Below are 21,217 nucleotides of genomic sequence, written 5' to 3' on the forward strand. Positions count from 1 at the left end.
ATTATACTCACTGTCTTATGTTTAGTTCATTCTTTTCCATCGATATCTGTTTTATTTATTGTGTCTAATAAGTGTCCCGACAGTTGAAATTACAGCTGTGAACGACTGTCCTAACTCTTATCTTTCGTAGGACTTACAATTAAATATCAAGGAGTAAGGTTGTTCTTGTATAAAATCTGATTAATAAATGTTAAATGATGGTTTTTTCTAAGTGTTCAGCAGAGATTTATATATTCTTCACACGTCACACAAATGATACTTAACACGTTCGCTATACCACCGTTAGAGATATGCGACATTCACGATCTATTTTAATTTACTCGGAGGTAGTCGAATTAATTCTATACTATTTTATACGTTTGTGAATATTTCATAAAGGAGGTGCACATTTATATATCGTGAAAGATTTTAACAACGAAACAAACATCGACAGCGAACGTATTAAGCTACGATATCGTATAAATTATTTTCGACAAATAACTAGCGTCTATCTGAATTCTGGACGGATTGGTATTTAAGCATCAATTTATTCTCCTAAGAGTTCCTCAATGTCGTCCTCCCTGTCGGAGCTCTCTTGCCTATGAATCTTCATTTTGTAACCGAGCGCCTCCAGCGTGCTAACGTTGTAATAATAGTTCAAGTTAATTCCAGGTACTAAAAGCTTTAATTCCTCCACGGTGGCACGTGCTTTGTCAGTGTCACCGATGTTTATATAGTGCTGAGTGATAGTGGCGAATAAATCTCCACGTCGTACAGACTGTTCCAGATCGGAGCCTTGAGAATCGAGCAAGTGGCGCACCTGTTGCATCGCCGTGGCCGTATCACCCCTATCTAACATCCTGTAACATCATCGTTAAGTACATAGAATTGAAGAAGCTGGAAAAGGGTTTACGGAAAGAGCGATCCGAAAATTCGCCCCTTTTGAGTCTCTCAGTTTTTCGAAAAAAATTCGAGGGACACAAACTGGGACGCGAGAACCCCTAATTTTTGGGATCACTGTTCGATAATCACGATTAACATTGTACTAACTTTTTGATGTCCAGGTAACGTCTGATCGTGGCTATTCTAGTGTTGACCAGGTCAATAGCTCTCTCGTGAATATTCGGGTCCCTCGGCGTGGCAACTTTAGCAAGGCACCTGCTGGCCTGACTCAGCGCGTCCAAGGCCTTCTCATAATTCTGGAATTCATCGATCTCAACTTGAGCGCAAGCTACATAGAAGTTTGCCAGCAGATCCATCGCTTTTCCCTTGGAATAGAAGTTGATAATATTTTTCAAGACTTCCGGTTGGTTCTGCCAGTCCAGCGATTGAAGATAATTGCCAGCCATGATGTAGATCTCCCTCTGCCTGGAAACCTGCGCGAAGAAGCAAATCTTCTCGGTGTCGCCAGACTTGAGCAACGCCTTCATGGCTCTCAGTTTATTACCAGCTTGAGTGAATTTCTTGGTAGCTAAATGATAATTGCCCTGCTCGAAAGCGGTCTCGCCTATTCTTTCCAATATAGAGATACGAATCTTCTCTTGATCTGGATCATTATCGACCTTGTCCAACGTCATCTTCTCCGCCAAGTCTTCGCTCAACAATATGTTATGTTGTTGCATCAATTCCAAAGCTTCGATGTACTTTCTTCCTGTGGCAAGCAGATCCACCGCTTTCTCGATCTGATCGTTTTCTACAAAATATTCAGCGCATTTGACTATCAACGCGGGATCAGAGTCCGCGTTAACGTCCATGATGATGAGCTGCAGAGCACTGTATTGTCTTGTCTTAAACGCGATATCGAGAGCCTTATGTAATAATCCAGCTTTATGGTACAATAAAACCGCTTTGTCCGGTTGGTCATTCTCTTCGTAGTATTTGGCAACGTCTATCTGCGACTGCCGTGGCGCCAGCACAGCCAGCGGCCATAATTCTTCGTACATGTCATGCTCCTTGCACAGGCGAATAGCGTTTGTGTACGCTTTAGCGATCGTATAAAAGTGAATGGCTTGTGCCACATTGTTGTTCGACTCGTAGTGTGCCGCTAGGTGATACGCGGACGCGGCGTGATTAGTTCGCGACACCAATTCGCTGACTTCGTCCTCCCTGCCGAAATAACAAAGTAATCTTGTCATCGCTAGAGTGCTTTTTGCCTGTTCGTACAACCGCAGAGCGCCTTCCATGTCACCTGTTGATTCGATGTACTGCGCGTGCCAGTTTTTTATTTCAGGGTCGTCGGAATTGTTCAGATACGACAAAAGTTCCCTTGGTCTGACCAGCAACATCCTCGGCACCTCGAATCTATGGCAATCCGCTTTGCTATACATTTCGATCGCCTCGGAGATTTTCCTTTCCTGCTCGAGAGTTTTCGCGTAATTATAGTAACTCGTTTTCTCGCAGATTTTGTTCTCGTTGCTCGAGAGCTCTATAGCCTCTTTGAACTTACCACGAGCTTCCAACAGCTTGCACAAGAGGTCCAGTCTCTTGGCCTCGCGGAAGAGGTGTTCCGCGTCATTGTACAATCCTAATTCCACAGCTAACACGCCAACCTTGGCTTCCAGATTCAAGCTATCGTCCTGCATAGCTTCCCTGAGGGCCCTCGCAGCTCTAGCCTGCTTCATATGACCGAGACACAGAAGAGCCATGTTCAACTGCTTCGTCTTGACGCACATTCTTGCCAAACTCTTCCAGATACCCTCGTTTTTGATCGATTTGATCGCCTTGAAAGCGTCATCCATATTTGCGATGCTGATGTAAAAGCTGAAGTCTAGAACAGCCTTCTTCGTGATCGAGTCGCACAAGCTCAACTCTTCGAAATCTCTCATGCGGAGTTTATGGACTTTGCTAGGTCTGTCCGCCGCGGTCGTCTCGGAATTTAGAATAATTATGTGCGGTGTTTCTACACCCAGAACTCTGCAGTTGTCGTCTTTTATCGGTTTAATGTGTTGCACCACAATGCCGTGATCAGACGTGGCGAACATCGACACCAACACCACGGTAGCTTTCGTGATATCGAACTCGTTTTCATTGTTCTGCTTCAAGTGCTTCGAGTCTCGTGTCTCTAGCCTTTGAGCACGACACACTAAAAGCCTAGGGTCTTCCACGTCCCAGCAATGAGCAGTGACTAATCTTCCTCTGCACTTTACAGCTAGAGCAGCGTCGTCTTCGTCGATGTCGTGGGATTCTGCGAAATCAAACTCGTGTATCTGATCGCTCTCAATGTCCCATACGTATAAAATGGAACTGGGCATCAGATTTGCCATAGCAACCGTGATGGACACGCAGCGACAGTCTGCGTTGCACCTGGCCTCGATGATCTCCGCAAAGTCGTCGATCGCTTCGTAGCAAGCCATTGCTCTGGTGTGCAGCTTGGCCTCCCTCTTGCTTAAATCCCAGATCTTTAGTATCCCGTTCAAGGACGCTACTGTTAGATACTGTCCCGTCAGATCCATAGTAATCGGCTCACCCTCTTCCGGCAATGTCGGTAACGTTTGAATCACTGTACCCTCCATCGACCGCAGCTGTATAACCACGGGAGTCAGTATTATCAAAGTGTGATCGCAGATCAGAAGCTTCTCCGTCTCGCAACTAAAGTTTGTAATCCACGAGGTGTTCAAAGAGTTTCCTTTGTGGATTCTATAAACAGATATCTGTCTGCCGGAGGACACTGCGATGTACTCTTTGTTAATAGCGACGAGCTGCATTTGAATATCTGTTTTCATAGTGTGAGAGAGCTCTTCGATTTCGATTAAGATCTGAGTGGGACTGAGCTGGCTCGCACAAACACCGTCGTTGTAAGCGGCACACATCGGTTGCTGGTGCAGTATGAATACGTTAGTGATACAATTCACCGCTAATAGCGGACTTCTCAAGAAAGCTGCACCCCATGCCAGTTGCTTCACCGTACCATGTATGGTACAAGTTTCTGGAACATGTATCCAAGTCGATTCATCGCCGTCCGTATCCGCCTTACGTTTCCATAAATAAATTGTTCCCAAATTTGTTCCAGCTGCAAAAGTACCTGAAATATTGATAGTACTATTAGTCGATGCATACTCGCTTTATACTAGGGCTGTTACTTTTCCGAAGATTCGAAGGAACAAAGGGAACTTCGAAGTATATACAAAGTTTCCAAATCTTCGAATCGTATAAAGTTCTACCGATTTAAACATTATGTGTCAAAATATTCGGGTATTTCTTTAAAATTCCCGACTTCATTCTTTCAGCTGTGGTGGCGTATTTTTTTCGATATGTAGGAGTGTCCAATCACTGTAATTGTATCAAATATAACATAACAGCGAAATTTCAAAAAAGCCTCGAAACTTCGATTTTCATCACCTTCGAACTTTCAGAAATCGAAGCTTCAAAATCTTTGACCTTCAAAGTAAAGTAACACCCCTACTTTATACCGCAAGTAGAAATATTGACTGTACCGTTTGCTTTACAGAAAGCTATGCTTGTGCAGATTTCTTGGGGAGTAGCAATGTTTCCCGAAGGTGAATCCGGCGGACTCATTACGTAGGTATCGCCATTATGCAGGTCCCAGCAACGAATGTCTAAATCTCCTGCGAGAATCGCTACAGTGTTTCCGTTGACCCAACATAACGATGGACTCACCCTTGATATGTCGCACCTACTGCTAAGTTTCACCTGGAAAAGAAACAAACGTGTTACACATATAAGTACATAAAATTCCATTGAATTGAACATGCGGAAAAGAATAGTCGGCTCACGCTTGTTAACTCGGTAAACCGTCCGGTGATAGGATCTGCCTGAAAATGCCCAATGTTCAACCCTTCCGTCATAATCACGATAGAATCCCTGGTCTGATGATGCAAAAGAAATTGCAATGTCGCACCGCTTGTACTAAGAACCTCTGTACACTGTCCTTGATTATCCACAAAGTATATTACGCCGCTTGTGGTGCCAATGTAAAACGCATGATTGTCCCGTTGAGACGTAATTGTTGTCGGTGCAGCTGTTCTAGGGCGCCAAGAACTGAACATGTCTAAAGCTCTCTCATCCCCGGCGACTGCTGCTTTAGCTAAACCACTGAAAAACATTTATATTCTTTGATTCTGCACGTATATTTCTATCCGAAAGCAGAGTACCTAATGCAGACCTTATATCGATCGCAGGTTTCACTGGAACAGTTTTAAAAACTATTTGCGCGAAGGTGTCTTTTAGCTCATGGTGGAACATCATTAATAATTGGCCCCTGGAATCTATTTTCCAACCAACTATAGATCCAGCTGTGTCCGCAGATACTAATCTTCCGCCGTGTTGACTCCATTGTAAAATATTAATAGGGTCTCGGTGCGGAGTAACTATTACATTGAATTCTATGCTACCGGTATCACCAGGCCATACCTAATCAAGCAAATACATCTTTTAATCGATTGTATAGGATTATTCCACTGTGATTGATCAATTATTCACCCTCAGCTCTCCGCTTTCCCATCCTGCCGCAAGCCATCTTCTCTCAGGATGCCATCCCAGCGCAGTCACCTGAGCTACAGAATGTCTCGGCGACTCAATGTCCTGAACAGGTTCACCCTGACCGTCGTAAAGCGTTACGAAGCCACCTCTATCTTGAGAGTATGCAGCGACAGCCAATATAGGATCATTGGGATGCCAAAGCGCGTGAGTGCTTATCGAGGCTGTCTCAGGGTTTTGCACCCGAGTATCGAAATACAATGACATGGCTTTCTAAACAGTTCGCTCTTAGCGGTTCTATGCAAACTGTCGTGCAAAATGATTACTAGACTGTGGATTTGATGCTATTATTAAAATAGTGGAGGTATTAAAAAGATTTAGGGCCACCAGAGTATTAATTTCACCTTAACAAGGTAATCAAAAGAAGAATGAAATTTGTATTTGGCTCCTGTGTCTTGCAATTAATACAAACATTTTTTATTTTGCATGAAGATCCGCAATCTAATGATTACATTTTCCTCCAAGTTGAAACACTTGAACTATTCAGATTCTAGATTAATTATGTATCGAACAAAACCAGTAATTAATTCCATTACGAATTATCAGAGAGAAAATTTCCTCTCTGGTACAATTAAAAAATACAACTGCATTTGACATTTTACAGCTTATAAAACTATAGTTTACATAAACGTTGCCATAGCAATGCGGAGGAAAACACATCCGCTAGAGGGCTGAGAGAGGCCTTCGATGGCGCCTGTACGAAGCGTTGAAGCCTGCCATGGCGGCGGGGGTATAAAGAGTAAAAGAGAAAGAGCCTGTTGTGGTCGTAAGGCGCTCTCTTTCTAATTGACCAATGAAAGTGGGGAGTGAATTTTAAATTGTTCTCACACATATCCACAAACTGCGCCTGCGCAGTTTTTCTTTAGATGCGCCTACGCAGTTTTTTTTTAGATGCGCCTACGCAGTTTTTTTTTAGATGCGTCTACGCAGTTTTTTTTAGATGCGCCTACGCAGTTTTTTTTTAGATGCGCCTGCGCCGTTTTTTTTCAGATGCAGAGGCCGTACAGTCTTTTTTTTTTTTTTCTACTTTTTAGCGATGTTGGTATTTCAGATCACTGTTAATTCCACGTTATCCCCGCGTCCACCTGTGTCAACCTGTGCCCACTTGCCTATGTCGCCGACAGTCGCTGAATAGCACTGAGCTGGCAGTTGGCAGTCTTTAATAGTGTCTCGTCTGTGGTAGAATTTTGCTTCATCGGATTTAAAATTTGTACCGTAAAAAGAGCCATACATGTTTTACCATTGCATATCAAGTATATATTAAGGCACAAGAGAGAACTCTCGTTTTTTCGGGCAGCAATTGTACGATTTGAATAGAGTGCGAAACAGCATACGTATTCTCACTGTCGACTACTTCGAATTATCGACCGAGTCTGTTTTAATCCCATATTATTATCAGAGAGTATATACCCTGGTATACCCTCTGTTATTATTAAGATCGGGATAAACAGTTTTCGTATTTATAAAAAGCCTGAGCGAGAGGGTGTGCAAGAAGAGTGCAGTGGTTGCACGCGCGCAATGTCTCTGTAATTAGAAGAGCATGACGCATTGGCAAAGCAACGTAACGCTGCTATCACAGAGAGTTATATATGGTTATACATATAGAGAAAAGCATTCGCCTGTCTTCTACGTTATCATGGACGTAAATCTGTCATTTTGATAATTACACGTTACAGGTTAAAAGGAAACGGTGGATTTTGTCATATATCATTAGCGAAGCTTTCAAAAGTACCGTCGACCTATCCAAAAACGATCATTGAGGAGACGCGCGTCAAACCTTCCTTCCTCGCGCAACAATCTTTCCTGCGAACGGTATCATCCAATGAATGGTTCACTATCCTTTAGTATCACGATTTAGCGATGCTAAGGATTATCAATTGGTGACGTTATGGAGCTGAAAGTATGGGTAGAAGGTATACAGCGTATTGTCTGCGGTGTTACAGAAACCACTACATGTCAGGTTGGTACCATTTAAATATTTTCCAGTCACTGCAAATCCTATACAATCTAAAATTAACTTACAGGATGTAGTATACGCTCTTGCTCACGCCACGGGACAAACAGGTAGATTCACTTTGGTAGAGAGATGGCGTACTAACGAGCGCCTGCTAGCTCCGTACGAAAACCCTTTGAAGGTATTGATACAACGTTAATAGCATTGGTATATATAGCGTTAACCCCTTGCCCTACTATTTTTTTTATGCTTTCAGTGATTAAAACTTTTTTGTAGATCGTAATTTCCTAAAAAAGGAGAAAACTTATATCAATTGTGTGTCTATATGTTCTCTAATAGCTATACATTAGCAAAACCAAAATAGAATCATCTCAGACATAATATTGTAAGGCAAAGGGTTAACAATGTGAATAGATTGTAGAATAAAGTTGCTGTAATCATTTTTTCTTACTAGATTTTGATGAAATGGGGAGAGTACTCGTCAGAAGTGCAGTTAATATTAAGACGCTCCGCACCGGATAGTAATAAGGCACTGAGTTCGTTAGGCACACGCTTGAATCATGGTCCACGGTCGAATGGCGTGGTCAGCTCCACTTCGGAGCACTCTGCGATATCCCCTAGCGGACAGGATGATACTAAGAACACCACGACAACTTTAAACTCCGAGTTCGATGATTTCCAAGGATGCCTCGACAGAAATCGTGATACCAGAAAGTCATTAACGTTTGGAGGGTTGCATGGAAATATGATGGAAAATAATACAGAAGTAGTTCATTTATATATCGCATCGAACATCTTGTAAAGTTGAAACAGTATTCTTTTAATGTCCGTATTTTATTGTAACACAGATTCAGATGGAAAACGTTGCCATAGTTCAGCCCACGCCTCATTTAAAAAATAAGGAATTGAACATAAGGAAAAATATACAAAAGCCGGCACAGTCTCCTACTCGTGCTAGCAGTAGCGAGAGCAATACCCATGTATCGCAAAAGAAAGTACGGGAAGTTCCTCCGTACAGGGATCCTCCGGGACCAGGTTCTCCGCCGTTAAGAACTCTGCCACCGTACAGAGATCCTCCGCCGCCTAACTTGAACAGTCCTGGAAGATCGCAATTCCAATCTAGTACAAATAGTGGAAGTCCTCATGTTCATAAGGAGGATCAACCATCTTCTAGTAATTCCGTGAAGCTGAAAAGAAGTCTCATACAGGTTCTACAGAAACGATTCTTTTTAAGATTGTTATTATTCGTTCATGCTATATCGAGACTCTTAAACGATTTCGTGTGTTCAGGAATTCCAGGATACGAAAGGACAGACTCAGTCTGCGAATCAATTATCTGGTCAATCTCAAAACATGGTCACCGTTGCTTACACTCAACGATACGTTGAACTTATTAGACTAGTCAATAAGCAACGTGACACTATAAACGCGCAGCAAGCGGACCTTACGAAAGTATGAGAGAAAGCTATTTCCGTTGGTAAATGAAATTAACGATTTACGAAATGAATTGTTTCCAGTTCGATGCTGAAATATTGTATTGGGAAACTAAGAATAGGGAGCAAATACATCAAATGGATTACATTTCCCAGGAAGTAAACCGTATGGAATCTACCGGTCGTCTGATTGAGGAGCAGGTGTGTTTTCTAAACGCATCGAGGTAGGTTTTGCTAATATTATTCGATGTACCGTGACTCGTCTGTATTTTAGTTGAAAGAACTGGCGCACGTAGAGGAGGAAAGCGAAATAGTCAGACAACAAGAAAAAACGCTCAAGTCAGAGATTACGCTGTTAAGATCAAAACTTGCGAACTGCGAAACAGAGTTGCTTCAATGTAAAAATAAAATCAGGTGAAAACCGAGATGTTATTCTTCTGATTCGCAAGGTGTATGATACAGTATTAATTTCTTTTTTCCATGTTACAGATTAGTCATGGAAGAACTCGCCATAGAGCAGCACAATATAAGTCGTGAAACAGACGAAAGACAAATAATGGAGCGTAAGATCATTACCGAGGTAGAGCACCTTCAGAACGAGGTGGAACAAGCCAAACGCTCTGCAGAGTTAGCTTCGCAGTGTGCAGAGTCATTAAAACTGGAAGTAGTCAGCCTAGAGTCTGCCATTGTTGAAAAGAAGTTGCAAGTAGAACGGTTGGTGGCAGATATGAAAGAAGCCAATTTACAAAGTCTGGCTGTCGCTTGTCAGGATGAACAAGTCAAGTCGCTGTTAGAAGGTATTTGAATTTGAGTGACTCGATAACAAATTGAATTGCTCTACTAATGTGGTCCAATAAATACTTTAGGTGCTCATAAACCAGGCAGTACACGAAAAATGATAGGTTCCCCAAGACAATTAGAGACTGCAGTACCCACTAGCAAAAATCCGCACGGTGTCTGGGTATAAGTGTACATTAAGTCAACTATTTTAATAAGTCAAACATAATAACTTTCGTTCTTAAAACGTTTCATCATTGCGTTCATTGAGAACGTTGAACACAAAGAAACTGTATTTTCTTTCTGTATTGTATATGAACGGAATTTATTGCTGTTCGTTTCATCCACTGGCCATATAATTTTCCACAAACCTAGCTGTAAGGATTAACTAATAATCATTTAAAATATTATTCGCGTATAATGAAGGACTATAGGTATATCGGACAATACATTTATCCAAAGTGTTGAAAAATTGTTGCGAATTGTACGATTCTATAAGAATGTCATTCATCGCTTTGTTACAAACTGCAAAACACTGTCACAAGATAATATTCTATATATTTTCTATAATCAAAATAATTATGTGAATTGAAAGCATTTACTTACTGGTGCACTATATAGTTGAAATACAAATGTAGTAAATTTACTATATGTGTCTTGTACATATCGTTGAAAGTATGTGATAACCAAGTCTGACAATGAGAGACATTATCGAAACATTCTAGTTTGCGTTACACGTATTTTTTATATAGATAAGAAGCTGTCTTCTTAACTATCATTCCGAGATCAAGCTCTATACGCGATTTATCCAATTAAGTCCATTGATTAAAGCGAGAACACCTTTCCTTCATCTTATGTAATAGATTTCTGTAGCAATCGTCATCATTCATTCATTCATTATCAGCATGCATTTCTAGAAACGTATTCACACACTGCCATTATCATTAGCGTTAATTTTGAAAATCTAATCATTCAGATTATTTCGTGTATAATTCCATTTTATACATAGAATTTATATTATATACTTTCTAGTGCGTACTAATTTTCGTTATGGATAATGCTAATATGTTTCGTACAATGATTTATTGTATCTACCAAAGTGTGTTAGCTTTTGTTGCAAAAGCAAGCACTAATTGTATAATTGAATATACAAATAAAAGTCAAGATCGAATAAAACTAAATACGCATCTCATTCGTTGAACTCATTGAGCGCTATATGTATAATGATCTAATATTTTTCGCGCGCTTTTGAAGTTGTGTTTATTTACATTGGTTTACATCCGTTGAGTAGGGAGAATACTATTAATATTCCTTAAATAATTACTGCACGCGTAAATAATTGAGCAAACAACATTCGATTCTATTTAGATAATGTAAATGTTGAACATATAAGTAGTATAGCGTGATATTATAACGTGACATGAACTAAGTAAATAATATTTATTTACGTTATTGTATTCGCGAAATCGTGAAAGAAGCGGGAGATTGTTCGGTTCGTACCGTAGTTGTAGTTCAACAAGAATTAGGCGAAAATGAGTCTCTGGGTGGATAAATATCGGCCAACAACGCTGGGAAAATTAGATTACCACAAGGAGCAAGCAGAATATTTAAAAAATATGGTAATTTCATTTATCGGCGCATGTCGCATGTATAGAAACAGAAAGAGGTTATCCAACTGATTGTGAGATTCAAAATTCAGAATCATTTTCAAACGGAACTATATCGTTGTTATTAATTAAACATCACAATTACAGGTGCAAAAAGGCGATTTTCCACATCTGTTAGTGTACGGACCACCAGGTGCAGGAAAAAAAACTCGTATAATGTGTATTATAAAAGAATTATATGGAAGCGGATCCGAAAGACTAAGAATGGAGACCATGCATTTCGAAGTACATTAACCCTCTATTTATTTACTGTTTTAACTTGAGATTTTATTGGATAATTTTATTATTTTCAGACGCCGTCCAAAAAGAAATTGGAGATCACAACCATAAGCAGCAATTACCACATAGAAGTGAATCCTAGCGATGTGGGTATCTACGATAGAGTAGTTGTTATGGATTTGGTAAAAACAACTGCTCAAACTCACCAAATAGATTCAAGCGGACAAAGAGACTTCAAAGGTACATCTATTGTAATTCTTTACCACCTACTCTTACCTAGCTAATTTAATCGCATTTTATTCAAGTGGTACTTTTAACAAATGTGGATCAGCTCACTAAAGATGCACAACACGCGCTTAGAAGAACAATGGAAAAATACGTTGCCACATGCAGATTGATACTTTGTGCAAATTCAACGTCTAGAGTTCTACCGGCTATAAGATCTCGGTGTCTAGGAATTAGAGTACCAGCTCCATCGATATCAGACATAAAAAGTATTTTGCATTCAGTTGCTAAACGCGAAAGTTTAACTTTACCGGATGAATTGGCTGCTAGGCTGGCTGAAGCTAGCGGTAGGAATTTAAGACGAGCTATACTGATGCTGGAAGCTTGTAAAGTTGAACAGTAAGTAAAGAAAAAGTAAGTATTATTTTGAGCTGAAGTTTTCAGTTTAAATCTCGTGCTTTCAGATACCCGTTCACTATGGATCAGAAGATAGCGGAACCAGATTGGCAAATATATATTAGAAACACTGCGAACATGATGGTCAGCGAACAGAGTCCAAGGAAATTGTTGGAAATACGAAATAGATTATACGAACTATTAACACACGCGATTCCAACCGATTTGATATTCAAGGGACTCCTACAAGAATGCATCAAGAATTGCGATCTTCAATTGAAAATTGAAATCGCAACAGTTGCGGCGGAATACGAGCATAAAATGCACAGAGGATCGAAAGCAATTTTTCATTTAGAAGCATTCGTCGCTCGGTTCATGGCGATTTATAAGAAATTCATCGACTCGTCGCTAGAGGGTTTTCTGTGATATACAATATACATATATTTATTGATAGATTCGAATGTACCGAGAGTACAGCTCTACTTGAACATAAATAAGTTTTTTAATAAATTATTATACATTTTCTAAACTGTGTTACAAATTAATAATACAGTCTAACGAAACGTTTTATTCTAAATTTAATAGAATTTGCCAAGTACAAGACGCGAGACTTATTGATCTACTCATACTGTAAATTTACAATGAAAATTGTATCACAATTTCGCCATACCATTAATTAAGATTACATCGCGGCAAGGGCAATAGCAGCGATCACTGATAATCCAGTTACAGCGTAACCAGTGCTGTATACTTCTTTGATGGTGAGGAATTGTCCCATGTCCCAAGCCTGCGAATGTGAACAAGAAAAATTAATATAATTTATGCTCTATAAATCTAAATAGAAAAATAATTGAAAAAATGCTTCTATACAAAGAGTATGCAACTGATATTTTACCAAATGGCGGAATCCATTAAACGTGTGGTACGTAGCAGGAAGAGCTAGAAGATATTTCAGCACAAAAAGAGAAGCCGAGGACAAGCCTAAATCTTGAGTCATCTCAATGAGGCATGGAATACCTCCAGGAATGACTAATGTACCTGTAATCATAGGTGTAACAGAATTACTACATTTTCTTGCTGCGATTCTCGTTCGGTAAGGAATTGTGTTCTTACCCAAACCAAGTAGCATCGCGTAACTGGCCAGTATCATGCCTGTCGTGCGATGCGTTATCGAAAGGGCTGCTGTCAATTGAATTTGGTAGATGGTCAAGTGAGGCGACATGGGACGCTTGAGACGCATATTCTTTTCATCGTGAGATTCGCAAACCGCAGATCCAGAAGACAGTGGTTTAGTGGGAGCAGCATTGAGCATTGGGCTAAATCATTTATTTTTCGATAGCTATCAATTTTCATATACATAGACATGTCATAAGACGTTAGAGAAAATCATTGAGATAGCAATCATGTGAATTATTTCGGTGACTTTAATTCATGAACATGTATCGATTTACAATTAAATCATTTCGGAACATGTATCGCGCGATTTAAATGTTCCGAAACTGAATTGACACTGAAACGAAGTAAGTAGAAGGTTATACATTATGTAATGTTACCTGCAGGTGTACAAGCTGCGGAAATTACGGAAATCGACGCCACGTCGGCAAAGCAACCTGAAAATATTAATTTACGCCGTGAACATTATTAACTGTATCGAAATACAACATAAAATCGAGAGACATTTCACTACTTACCTCGTATAGGAGAGCGCCATGTTTTTTTTGTGAATGTTCTGTATTTTTATCTGTGGGGCATATAAATATAAACACAATTTACAGATAGCAAGTAATCTTATAAAATAAGATAAGACAGGAGAAGTTACTTATATATATATTTAGAATTCGTTCATGAAAATGAGCCTAATCGAATTACATGTGAAGTCACCCTAGTTCTTCGCTGTGGAGTTTGCTGCAAGTTGTGGAGAAATATCGATAGCCGGAAATATCGATAGTTCTCCACCGCACTCTGCACGTTGTCTGCCATTTTGAACCGAAGACCGTCGGCATTGGAACATTTTGGAGTTTGGAACTTTGATTTTCATCACACTGGAAGAATACTGTGATAAGAGTCATCGATTTTTGTCTTGGCGCAACGACACGTTTTTGTGATTAACAATGGCACAAAACAAACTAAATGATTTCGCATCACGATTCGCGAAAAACCCAAATGGAGTTTCTTTGGGAGTTAAAGTCCTCGCTACGGCCGGCATGGCGATTTATGGTGTTTCGAAATCTATGTATACAGGTTAATATATGATTTTTAAATACCATTTTAACCACTCTTAAATGCAACTGTTGTCGTTATTGTTATGATACGAAAGTTTGTCTTTTATGAAATATTTTTATTTCTGCAAATGATGCAACCGATAAAAAGATTCGTTTTTCGTTACAGTGGAGGCTGGTCACAGAGCAATTATATTTTCTCGTGTAGGAGGCATTCAAAAAGATATTATGACCGAGGGTCTTCATTTCCGTATTCCATGGTTCCATTATCCAATTATTTACGACATAAGAAGCAGACCTAGGAAAATCTCTTCCCCCACCGGATCCAAAGATCTGCAGATGGTTAATATTTCTCTTCGTGTACTTTCCCGTCCCGATGCGTTGACATTGCCCATAATGTACCGTAATTTGGGTCTCGATTACGACGAGAAGGTTGGTAAACATTTTATAGTAATGCAGGGTGACCGTTCTCTTCTGAATTATAAAGGTTCGACTAAGGATACAATTGTATTATAGGTTCTGCCAAGCATTTGTAACGAAGTGTTAAAGTCAGTTGTAGCCAAGTTCAATGCGTCCCAGCTGATTACGCAGAGACAACAGGTGTCGAACTTGGTAAGAAAAGAATTAACCGACCGTGCACGTGATTTTAATATCGTACTGGACGATGTATCTATCACCGAGCTGAGCTTCGGCAAAGAGTACACCGCTGCTGTAGAAGCTAAACAAGTAGCCCAACAGGAAGCGCAAAGAGCAGCTTTCGTTGTAGAAAGAGCGAAACAAGAGAGACAGCAGAAGATAGTCCAGGCGGAGGGAGAAGCCGAAGCAGCTAAAATGATATCCTTTAACGACGATACAAATTATTATAGTAAAACATAATTACCATCTTCGATAAAGAAATATCCTTAACTCCTGTGCACCTTGGTCTAGCTGTTAGCCAAAATCCTGGTTATCTGAAATTGAGGAAACTCCGGGCGGCGCAGGCTATTTCCCGCACAGTAATTATACAAAATTATTCTATTTTTATAGTATTACAAGCTTCGGTCAAACAACTGATCGATACATGTCATTTTTCTTTTAGATCGCTGCCTCCCAAAATCGCATTTATCTTAGCGGCACTAATTTAATGTTGAACATTCAAGACCCATCGTTCGACGACTCATCGGACAAATTGAGAAGTAAGAAATAAAGGCAATGTGAAACTTTTTAATGCTTATACTTTTCCATTACGAACGATGTTACGTACAGCGTACAGTGATTTTTTCATGTTACTTATGTAGATACTGATAAAAAATGTCAATAAGATTCATTAGACGTTTTGGATGCAAACTATTATTGCACCTGTATTTTGTCCCTCTTATCATGCCCTATACTGTGATGATGCTCGCTCGCAAATCTCGAGTTCATATGCTTGCAGGTCACGAAGATGTGGGCTGGAAAAGCTGGAATGACGCCACGCAAACCGCGGTGCAATCCTTAAAATCCGATCCCGAGTCATCTGTGAAAATCAATAAAATGCCGTTGCGTAACACCATGCCTTTAACTACGGAGGAACAAATTTCGACTTTATTGGATTCAGCAGATAACGGAGCAAAAATGATAGTTCCTTGAACTGCAAACCTTAAGGATCTGAAGAGATCTTGCGATGCGAGCTCGTCTTTTTTTTAATTCGTTCCTTATCCGAATCCTATTGCCATCGTAAGATATTCAAGTGCTGTTATATACTAATAGTAACAAATAATACTGTAACAAAGTTTCTATAATTTTCTGAATACGTATGTGTGTCACATGCTATCGGTATAGTCGTAAATAACATTTAACTTGTGATTTGTTCAGATCATAAAGAATGTCAGTACAAAATAAAGGTATATATTTTATTTTTCTATCTTGTGATATAATAATTGTTTCCAAGTGCGAATTTATAACAATTTTTTGTACTGAGATACTGTCATGGCATTTTTGTTAATGCTGAATTATGTATAATTTGATTTTGGTTGAAAAATAATTGTAAATTTTAGTATCTTATTTGGATGATGGGTGCATCAGGAGCCGTATGAAATGAGCCCAGAAAGTAGCTGGCACAATCAATTCTGATTGTCGCTGGAAGCTGGAACTTGCGTAAATATCTGTAAATAACTTCTAACAAAATTAATTGGTTATTATTTATTCCCCGACGTATTATATTTACACTCTCTGGCCGTAATATCGAACGTCGAATGGGCGCCGCTGGTTAAAAACAGCGATCAGGAATTCAGGAGCCGGTCACCGGTGCGCCGAAAAGATAAAAGATGAGATAATTGTCAGATCGTATTTCGAGTCATTTCGAGGTTGCACACTGCATAATTCCGGAAAGTTTGAAATTGCCGTGCGACCGTCGTTTTATGACAAAAAGCTACAAATAAGTATTGAATTTTAGCGAGTGTTAAGTTCTCTCGATAAATAGACGAAGGTGTGTATTTATTATCGAAATAATAAAGATTCTATTTAAATGAATAGGTTACGAATTTAGGTTAACCTTATTTCTTTCATCATTCCCATATGCGTTTTGTACAAAATTATTGTTCGTAATAAATTAGAATTGAAACGTTTGACACATTCTCGTTATTTGTTATCGTTATAAATAATCTTAATTTACGAGGTTGACACGTTGCATCATTTTTATAGATGGGAGAGGATAAGCCAGCAGAATCACCTGCAAAAGGGTAAGACAAATAATATTTCTTTGAGTGCCGATCCATTAATTATTTTAAAGATATTTTTCTTTCAAAGAGATGAAATCTCAAAGAAGGCTCTTAAAAAGCAGCAGAAGGAAGCTGAGAAAGCAGCAAAGAAAGCTGAACGTAAAGCTCAAAATGTAAGCTAGATTTTTCTATGTGAACACAGTAAAAAGTAAATAAATAATTTCATCTAAAAACAAATATACTTTTGAATGACGAATGCAGCAAGCGCAGCAAGAATTGAGTCAGGAAGAAGATGTTTCAGTGGGAAAATATGGAGATACAGGATTGATACAGAGTAAGGAGAAGTACACGGAGAGAAAATTTACCGATATCAAGAATTTGACTCCGGCGTTAGAAAATCAAACTGTATGGTTAAGAGGGCGTTTGCATACTAGTCGTGCTAAAGGTCAGTTGCGTAAACTAAAAGCGATGATATTAACATGAATAACACGAAAATGTATTGCTGCAGGTAAACAGTGCTTTATTGTTTTGAGACAACAGTCGTATACGGTGCAGGGACTAGCAGCGGTCAACGAAAAGACTAGCAAACAAATGATTAAGTTTATATCAAAGTAAGTTGTAGAAGAGCGAACGGAACGATTAAACTTTGTTTGGCATTTAATTAAATCGTTTTATAGCATTACCAAAGAATCCATTGTGGATACGGAGGCGGTAGTGAAATGCGTGCCTTCCAAAATTGACTCTTGCACGCAAAAAGACGTGGAGGTTCACATCGAAAAGATATTTGTGATAAGCAGTGCGAAGCCACAATTACCTCTACAAATCGAGGATGCTTCTAGGCCTATGGGAGAAACAGACGATAACGCTCTTAACATAAAAGTGAATCAAGATACTAGGCTGGACAATAGAATTCTGGATTTAAGAACTCCAGCCAATCAAGCCATATACAGAGTCGAAGCGGGAGTTTGTAAATTATTCAGAGATATCCTCACAAGTAAAGTAAGCGCGATCCCTGAAGATGGTTGAGTATAATAATGATTTAATTAGTTAATATTTGATCTGTAGGGTTTCGTGGAAATCCATACGCCAAAAATTATATCCGCTGCAAGCGAAGGTGGTGCAAACGTATTCACAGTGTCTTACTTTAAAGGAAATGCCTATCTAGCCCAATCTCCTCAGCTTTACAAGCAAATGGCTATTGCTGCTGACTTTGATAAAGTTTTCACTGTAGGAGCAGGTATAATCAGAAATCTAACAAACGATCCTCTATAATTCGTTGCAAATATAATTGTTTAATATATGCGACAATTGCTCAGTTTTCAGAGCCGAAGATTCCAACACGCACAGACACTTAACGGAATTCGTCGGTCTTGATTTAGAAATGGCATTTAAATATCATTACCACGAGGTGATGGAGACTATCGGACAAATGTTCACAGAAATGTTCAAAGGTCTTCGCGATAAGTTAGTAAATATGACTAATTATAGCAAAAGACTAAACCAGGTCTTTTCTTTACAATGATTCTCTAATATGATTTTAGTTACGCTGCCGAGATTGAGGCTGTACGTCAACAATACAACGTGGAGCCTTTCAAATTCTTAGATCCGGCTCTGAAATTGGAATTTAGCGATGCGATTGAATTATTAGCGGAAGCTGGAGTAACTTTGGGCGAGGAAGACGACTTATCTACACCCGATGAGAAATTGTTGGGCAAACTTGTTAAAGCAAAAGTATGTTTTTTCATACAAAACGTACCTGAAAGTATTGGTAAATTAAACACTATGCTTCTAATTTTGCTTTTAGTACGACACTGATTTCTATATGTTGGACAAATACCCGTTAGCAGTGAGGCCTTTCTACACAATGCCGGACCCAAATAATCCCGTAAGTGCATAATTTTCATTATAAAAATTATTATTTGTTCAACATATATGCTGAATATTCATTACAGAAATCATCGAACTCTTACGATATGTTTATGCGTGGCGAGGAAATCATTTCTGGTGCGCAACGTATTCACGATCCTGAGCTTCTCACGGAACGCGCCAAGCACCACGGAATTGGTAGGTTTAGATTAGCTCTAATATTTCCTATATATGTAGAGTTCAATATTTCTGGCTACTGTATTCACACATTATTGTTTTAATATTTCAGATTTGGAAAAAATCAAATCGTACATCGACGCATTTAGATACGGATGTCCTCCTCATGCTGGCGGTGGTATCGGAATGGAGCGTGTTGTGATGTTATATCTCGGTTTAGATAACATCAGAAAAGTCTCCATGTTCCCTCGTGATCCCAAACGGCTGACACCCTAATTTTTCAGATTTTTACTTTTCCACAATTTTGTATGCATCGAAACGTTTCGTGCAAAAGTGATTAGTAGACTGCGGATCTTTATGCATTTATGACTTCTAAAAATTTTAAAAAAAGGGTGGACTGTAAAATTCAACAGAATCCTAGTAAAATTTTGATTTTGTTGAGATCCGCAAAGGCTACCACCACTGGAAATAACACTGTATTTTATTCCACTTTTTTCAAATAAACATCCGCAGTCTAGTGATTAGTAAATCTGCATAATTGCTAATCACTTTACAGTAGAGGAGGAACAATAAATAAAATATTTTAAATATGTTTTTAAATTATTCAGCATCTTCGTGCATACAACGGATGTTTTAATAAATTGATCTGTTACAAAAGCGAATGATAAAACTTGCACGTTTTCTTTTTTCAATTTCTCTCTAATGCTAAAAATGATTTTGAAGTAATTTGGAAATACCGATTGAAATTCAGAGGTTTTTGCACCGACGAGGTGTAAAAAAAACTGCGCAGGGGCATCTAAATCATAGACTTGTATAGTTGTATATAGAGTGATAGACATTGTGGGCGTTGAAGCCCACAATGGCGGCGGGTTGTATATCTATCTCACTCGCACACCGATAATTGGTGATTGGTGGAGGCGCAGCGAGCCAGTCACAACTCTCACTTCCTACGCACTCCCCACTTTCATTGGGCAAATCTCTCCCCACCAACTTGTCAATTAGAAAGAGAGCACACCACGACCAAAACTATATATAGCTGAACCAGGCTGAAGCCTGAACTGTTGCCCATTGCCCGCGCCCGCGTTCTGGATTATGTTCGCATAGATGTCGCTGTTGCATCATGCTACGAGAGAAACTGATGAGAAATGCGATGTCAAACCATTGTCAAACAAGAATATGTAAATAGATCAATGTACATATCGAACACGAGTTTTAAAATATTTCCGAATAGAACAGGTAAATTAATGAATAATCATGACAGATATTATTATTCGTTGTTGCTTACCGAATAGCAATCGATTAATTCGTGATAACAGTTGTGTGTCTCTAGAAGCTTCGAAATGGCAAAAGGCAAGTCGTTGATTTTGAGTGGATTCAAAGAAGATTGCGAACAATTACTAACCCGTTTCGAACAGGCGCAGGATATTCGATTTCAAACATTTTGCGAGATTTGGAAGGACATGAAATTTTCTCTAGTGTTCACGTAAGTTATACATGAATATATAGAGGTATATATTACATATTACACACTTACAACATTATACACAATATGAATGATAAGATTTTTAAACATGGCAGTAATTAAAATTCTACTTTTGTCTGTTCTCTGCGCTTCTAGCGGACGTTCATCGTATATCGAACTGCTAGAGTTCTGCGAGGAAGCTCTGCACACCTGTAAGAAGTTGCTTCTGTTACCTCCTCGGTTTAAGGAACGGATTGGAGGATTATATCTTTTATATGGAATCTATTACAAGATGCCCACCGATCTATTCAAGATCAGAATCAAATTAGACGATTGGAGAAGCATTAGCGAACTGCACGTAGAAATAAGGGAAGCCGAGCATTTAGATGCTAATTATATATTATGTAAATTAATACTGGACAATGCGTTTCACTTTTGTATGTTCGATAAAGAGGTAATTGACAAATTAAAAGTAATTAACGAATGGCTACGGACAGAATATCATATTTGATGTATTGTTTTTAGTATGGTCTGGAGAAGCATTATCGTACGAAAGAAATGCAGTCATTTAATCCGTACTCTGTGTTGCCGGTTTTAAAGGACATGAAAGATAATCAGCAAATCCTTTCGAAAATCAAGAAATTAAGTAAAGCTTACGAAGAACAGAAG

The 21,217-nt window shown here is 39.1% G+C and overlaps 6 protein-coding genes across 6 annotated transcripts; 4 read left to right on the forward strand and 2 right to left on the reverse strand.

Annotated features, from left to right (window-relative positions):
* Positions 1-18: 18 nt before the first annotated feature.
* Positions 19-6,779, reverse strand: Rempa (intraflagellar transport protein rempA). Its single transcript, XM_076436789.1, has 6 exons — positions 5,419-6,779; positions 5,102-5,349; positions 4,713-5,031; positions 4,413-4,629; positions 1,030-4,000; positions 19-839 (listed from the first exon to the last, which is right to left on the reverse strand). Exons 1-6 carry the CDS (start codon positions 5,680-5,682, stop codon positions 527-529), a joined length of 4,332 nt encoding a protein of 1,443 aa, XP_076292904.1. The 5' UTR covers positions 5,683-6,779; the 3' UTR covers positions 19-526.
* Positions 6,629-10,009, forward strand: Rassf8 (ras association domain-containing protein 8). Its single transcript, XM_076436822.1, has 10 exons — positions 6,629-7,067; positions 7,152-7,435; positions 7,500-7,610; positions 7,884-8,195; positions 8,278-8,637; positions 8,720-8,881; positions 8,947-9,063; positions 9,137-9,276; positions 9,352-9,659; positions 9,729-10,009. Exons 2-10 carry the CDS (start codon positions 7,364-7,366, stop codon positions 9,827-9,829), a joined length of 1,683 nt encoding a protein of 560 aa, XP_076292937.1. The 5' UTR covers positions 6,629-7,067; positions 7,152-7,363; the 3' UTR covers positions 9,830-10,009.
* A 953-nt stretch (positions 10,010-10,962) lies between these two features.
* Rfc38 (replication factor C subunit RfC38) lies at positions 10,963-13,988 on the forward strand. The gene is made up of 5 exons (XM_076436841.1): positions 10,963-11,258; positions 11,394-11,531; positions 11,600-11,765; positions 11,831-12,149; positions 12,215-13,988. Exons 1-5 carry the CDS (start codon positions 11,172-11,174, stop codon positions 12,570-12,572), a joined length of 1,068 nt encoding a protein of 355 aa, XP_076292956.1. The 5' UTR covers positions 10,963-11,171; the 3' UTR covers positions 12,573-13,988.
* On the reverse strand, positions 12,695-14,034 carry LOC143215084 (succinate dehydrogenase cytochrome b560 subunit, mitochondrial). Its single transcript, XM_076436857.1, has 6 exons — positions 14,016-14,034; positions 13,838-13,887; positions 13,700-13,756; positions 13,260-13,462; positions 13,042-13,184; positions 12,695-12,933 (listed from the first exon to the last, which is right to left on the reverse strand). Exons 2-6 carry the CDS (start codon positions 13,855-13,857, stop codon positions 12,829-12,831), a joined length of 528 nt encoding a protein of 175 aa, XP_076292972.1. The 5' UTR covers positions 13,858-13,887; positions 14,016-14,034; the 3' UTR covers positions 12,695-12,828.
* Positions 14,035-14,107: 73 nt separating this feature from the next.
* On the forward strand, positions 14,108-16,245 carry Phb2 (prohibitin 2). Its single transcript, XM_076436840.1, has 6 exons — positions 14,108-14,387; positions 14,535-14,797; positions 14,882-15,199; positions 15,283-15,360; positions 15,444-15,540; positions 15,780-16,245. The coding sequence occupies exons 1-6, from the start codon at positions 14,258-14,260 to the stop codon at positions 15,971-15,973; spliced, it is 1,080 nt and encodes a 359-aa protein (XP_076292955.1). The 5' UTR covers positions 14,108-14,257; the 3' UTR covers positions 15,974-16,245.
* A 135-nt stretch (positions 16,246-16,380) lies between these two features.
* Positions 16,381-19,674, forward strand: Asprs (aspartyl-tRNA synthetase). Its single transcript, XM_076436823.1, has 12 exons — positions 16,381-16,811; positions 17,027-17,064; positions 17,132-17,216; positions 17,305-17,488; positions 17,552-17,654; positions 17,721-18,042; positions 18,109-18,280; positions 18,360-18,507; positions 18,585-18,774; positions 18,848-18,928; positions 18,996-19,107; positions 19,199-19,674. Exons 2-12 carry the CDS (start codon positions 17,027-17,029, stop codon positions 19,360-19,362), a joined length of 1,599 nt encoding a protein of 532 aa, XP_076292938.1. The 5' UTR covers positions 16,381-16,811; the 3' UTR covers positions 19,363-19,674.
* The last annotated feature ends 1,543 nt before the right edge of the window (positions 19,675-21,217 follow it).

Source organism: Lasioglossum baleicum, chromosome 13 (assembly GCF_051020765.1).
Source record: "Lasioglossum baleicum chromosome 13, iyLasBale1, whole genome shotgun sequence".
Classification (NCBI taxonomy): Eukaryota; Metazoa; Arthropoda; class Insecta; order Hymenoptera; family Halictidae; genus Lasioglossum; species Lasioglossum baleicum.

What these genes read in the sequence shown, in the direction of transcription:
- LOC143215084 (XM_076436857.1), bottom strand. Translation starts at nt 13,857, where the DNA reads ATGGCGCTCTCCTATACGAG. An exon ending in CGCAGCTTGTACACCTGCAG is followed by an intron (nt 13,463 to 13,699) that starts GTAACATTACAT and finishes TAAATGATTTAG; the next exon opens with CCCAATGCTCAATGCTGCTC. An exon ending in CGCGATGCTACTTGGTTTGG is followed by an intron (nt 13,185 to 13,259) that starts GTAAGAACACAA and finishes CTATGATTACAG; the next exon opens with GTACATTAGTCATTCCTGGA.
- Asprs (XM_076436823.1), top strand. Translation starts at nt 17,027, where the DNA reads ATGGGAGAGGATAAGCCAGCAGAATCACCTGCAAAAGG. An exon ending in GAGATATCCTCACAAGTAAA is followed by an intron (nt 18,043 to 18,108) that starts GTAAGCGCGATC and finishes TTTGATCTGTAG; the next exon opens with GGTTTCGTGGAAATCCATAC. An exon ending in TGCCGGACCCAAATAATCCC is followed by an intron (nt 18,929 to 18,995) that starts GTAAGTGCATAA and finishes TATTCATTACAG; the next exon opens with AAATCATCGAACTCTTACGA.
- Rassf8 (XM_076436822.1), top strand. Translation starts at nt 7,364, where the DNA reads ATGGAGCTGAAAGTATGGGTAGAAGGTATACAGCGTATTGTCTGCGGT. An exon ending in CAGAAACCACTACATGTCAG is followed by an intron (nt 7,436 to 7,499) that starts GTTGGTACCATT and finishes ATTAACTTACAG; the next exon opens with GATGTAGTATACGCTCTTGC. An exon ending in CAATGTAAAAATAAAATCAG is followed by an intron (nt 9,277 to 9,351) that starts GTGAAAACCGAG and finishes TCCATGTTACAG; the next exon opens with ATTAGTCATGGAAGAACTCG.
- Rempa (XM_076436789.1), bottom strand. Translation starts at nt 5,682, where the DNA reads ATGTCATTGTATTTCGATACTCGGGTGCAAAACCCTGAGACAGCCTCG. An exon ending in AAACCTGCGATCGATATAAG is followed by an intron (nt 5,032 to 5,101) that starts GTCTGCATTAGG and finishes AATGTTTTTCAG; the next exon opens with TGGTTTAGCTAAAGCAGCAG. An exon ending in GGTTTACCGAGTTAACAAGC is followed by an intron (nt 4,630 to 4,712) that starts GTGAGCCGACTA and finishes TTTCTTTTCCAG; the next exon opens with GTGAAACTTAGCAGTAGGTG.
- Phb2 (XM_076436840.1), top strand. Translation starts at nt 14,258, where the DNA reads ATGGCACAAAACAAACTAAATGATTTCGCATCACGATTCGCGAAAAAC. An exon ending in CGCAGGCTATTTCCCGCACA is followed by an intron (nt 15,361 to 15,443) that starts GTAATTATACAA and finishes TTTTTCTTTTAG; the next exon opens with ATCGCTGCCTCCCAAAATCG. An exon ending in CTCATCGGACAAATTGAGAA is followed by an intron (nt 15,541 to 15,779) that starts GTAAGAAATAAA and finishes ATATGCTTGCAG; the next exon opens with GTCACGAAGATGTGGGCTGG.
- Rfc38 (XM_076436841.1), top strand. Translation starts at nt 11,172, where the DNA reads ATGAGTCTCTGGGTGGATAAATATCGGCCAACAACGCTGGGAAAATTA. An exon ending in TGGAGACCATGCATTTCGAA is followed by an intron (nt 11,532 to 11,599) that starts GTACATTAACCC and finishes TATTATTTTCAG; the next exon opens with ACGCCGTCCAAAAAGAAATT. An exon ending in GAAGCTTGTAAAGTTGAACA is followed by an intron (nt 12,150 to 12,214) that starts GTAAGTAAAGAA and finishes TCGTGCTTTCAG; the next exon opens with ATACCCGTTCACTATGGATC.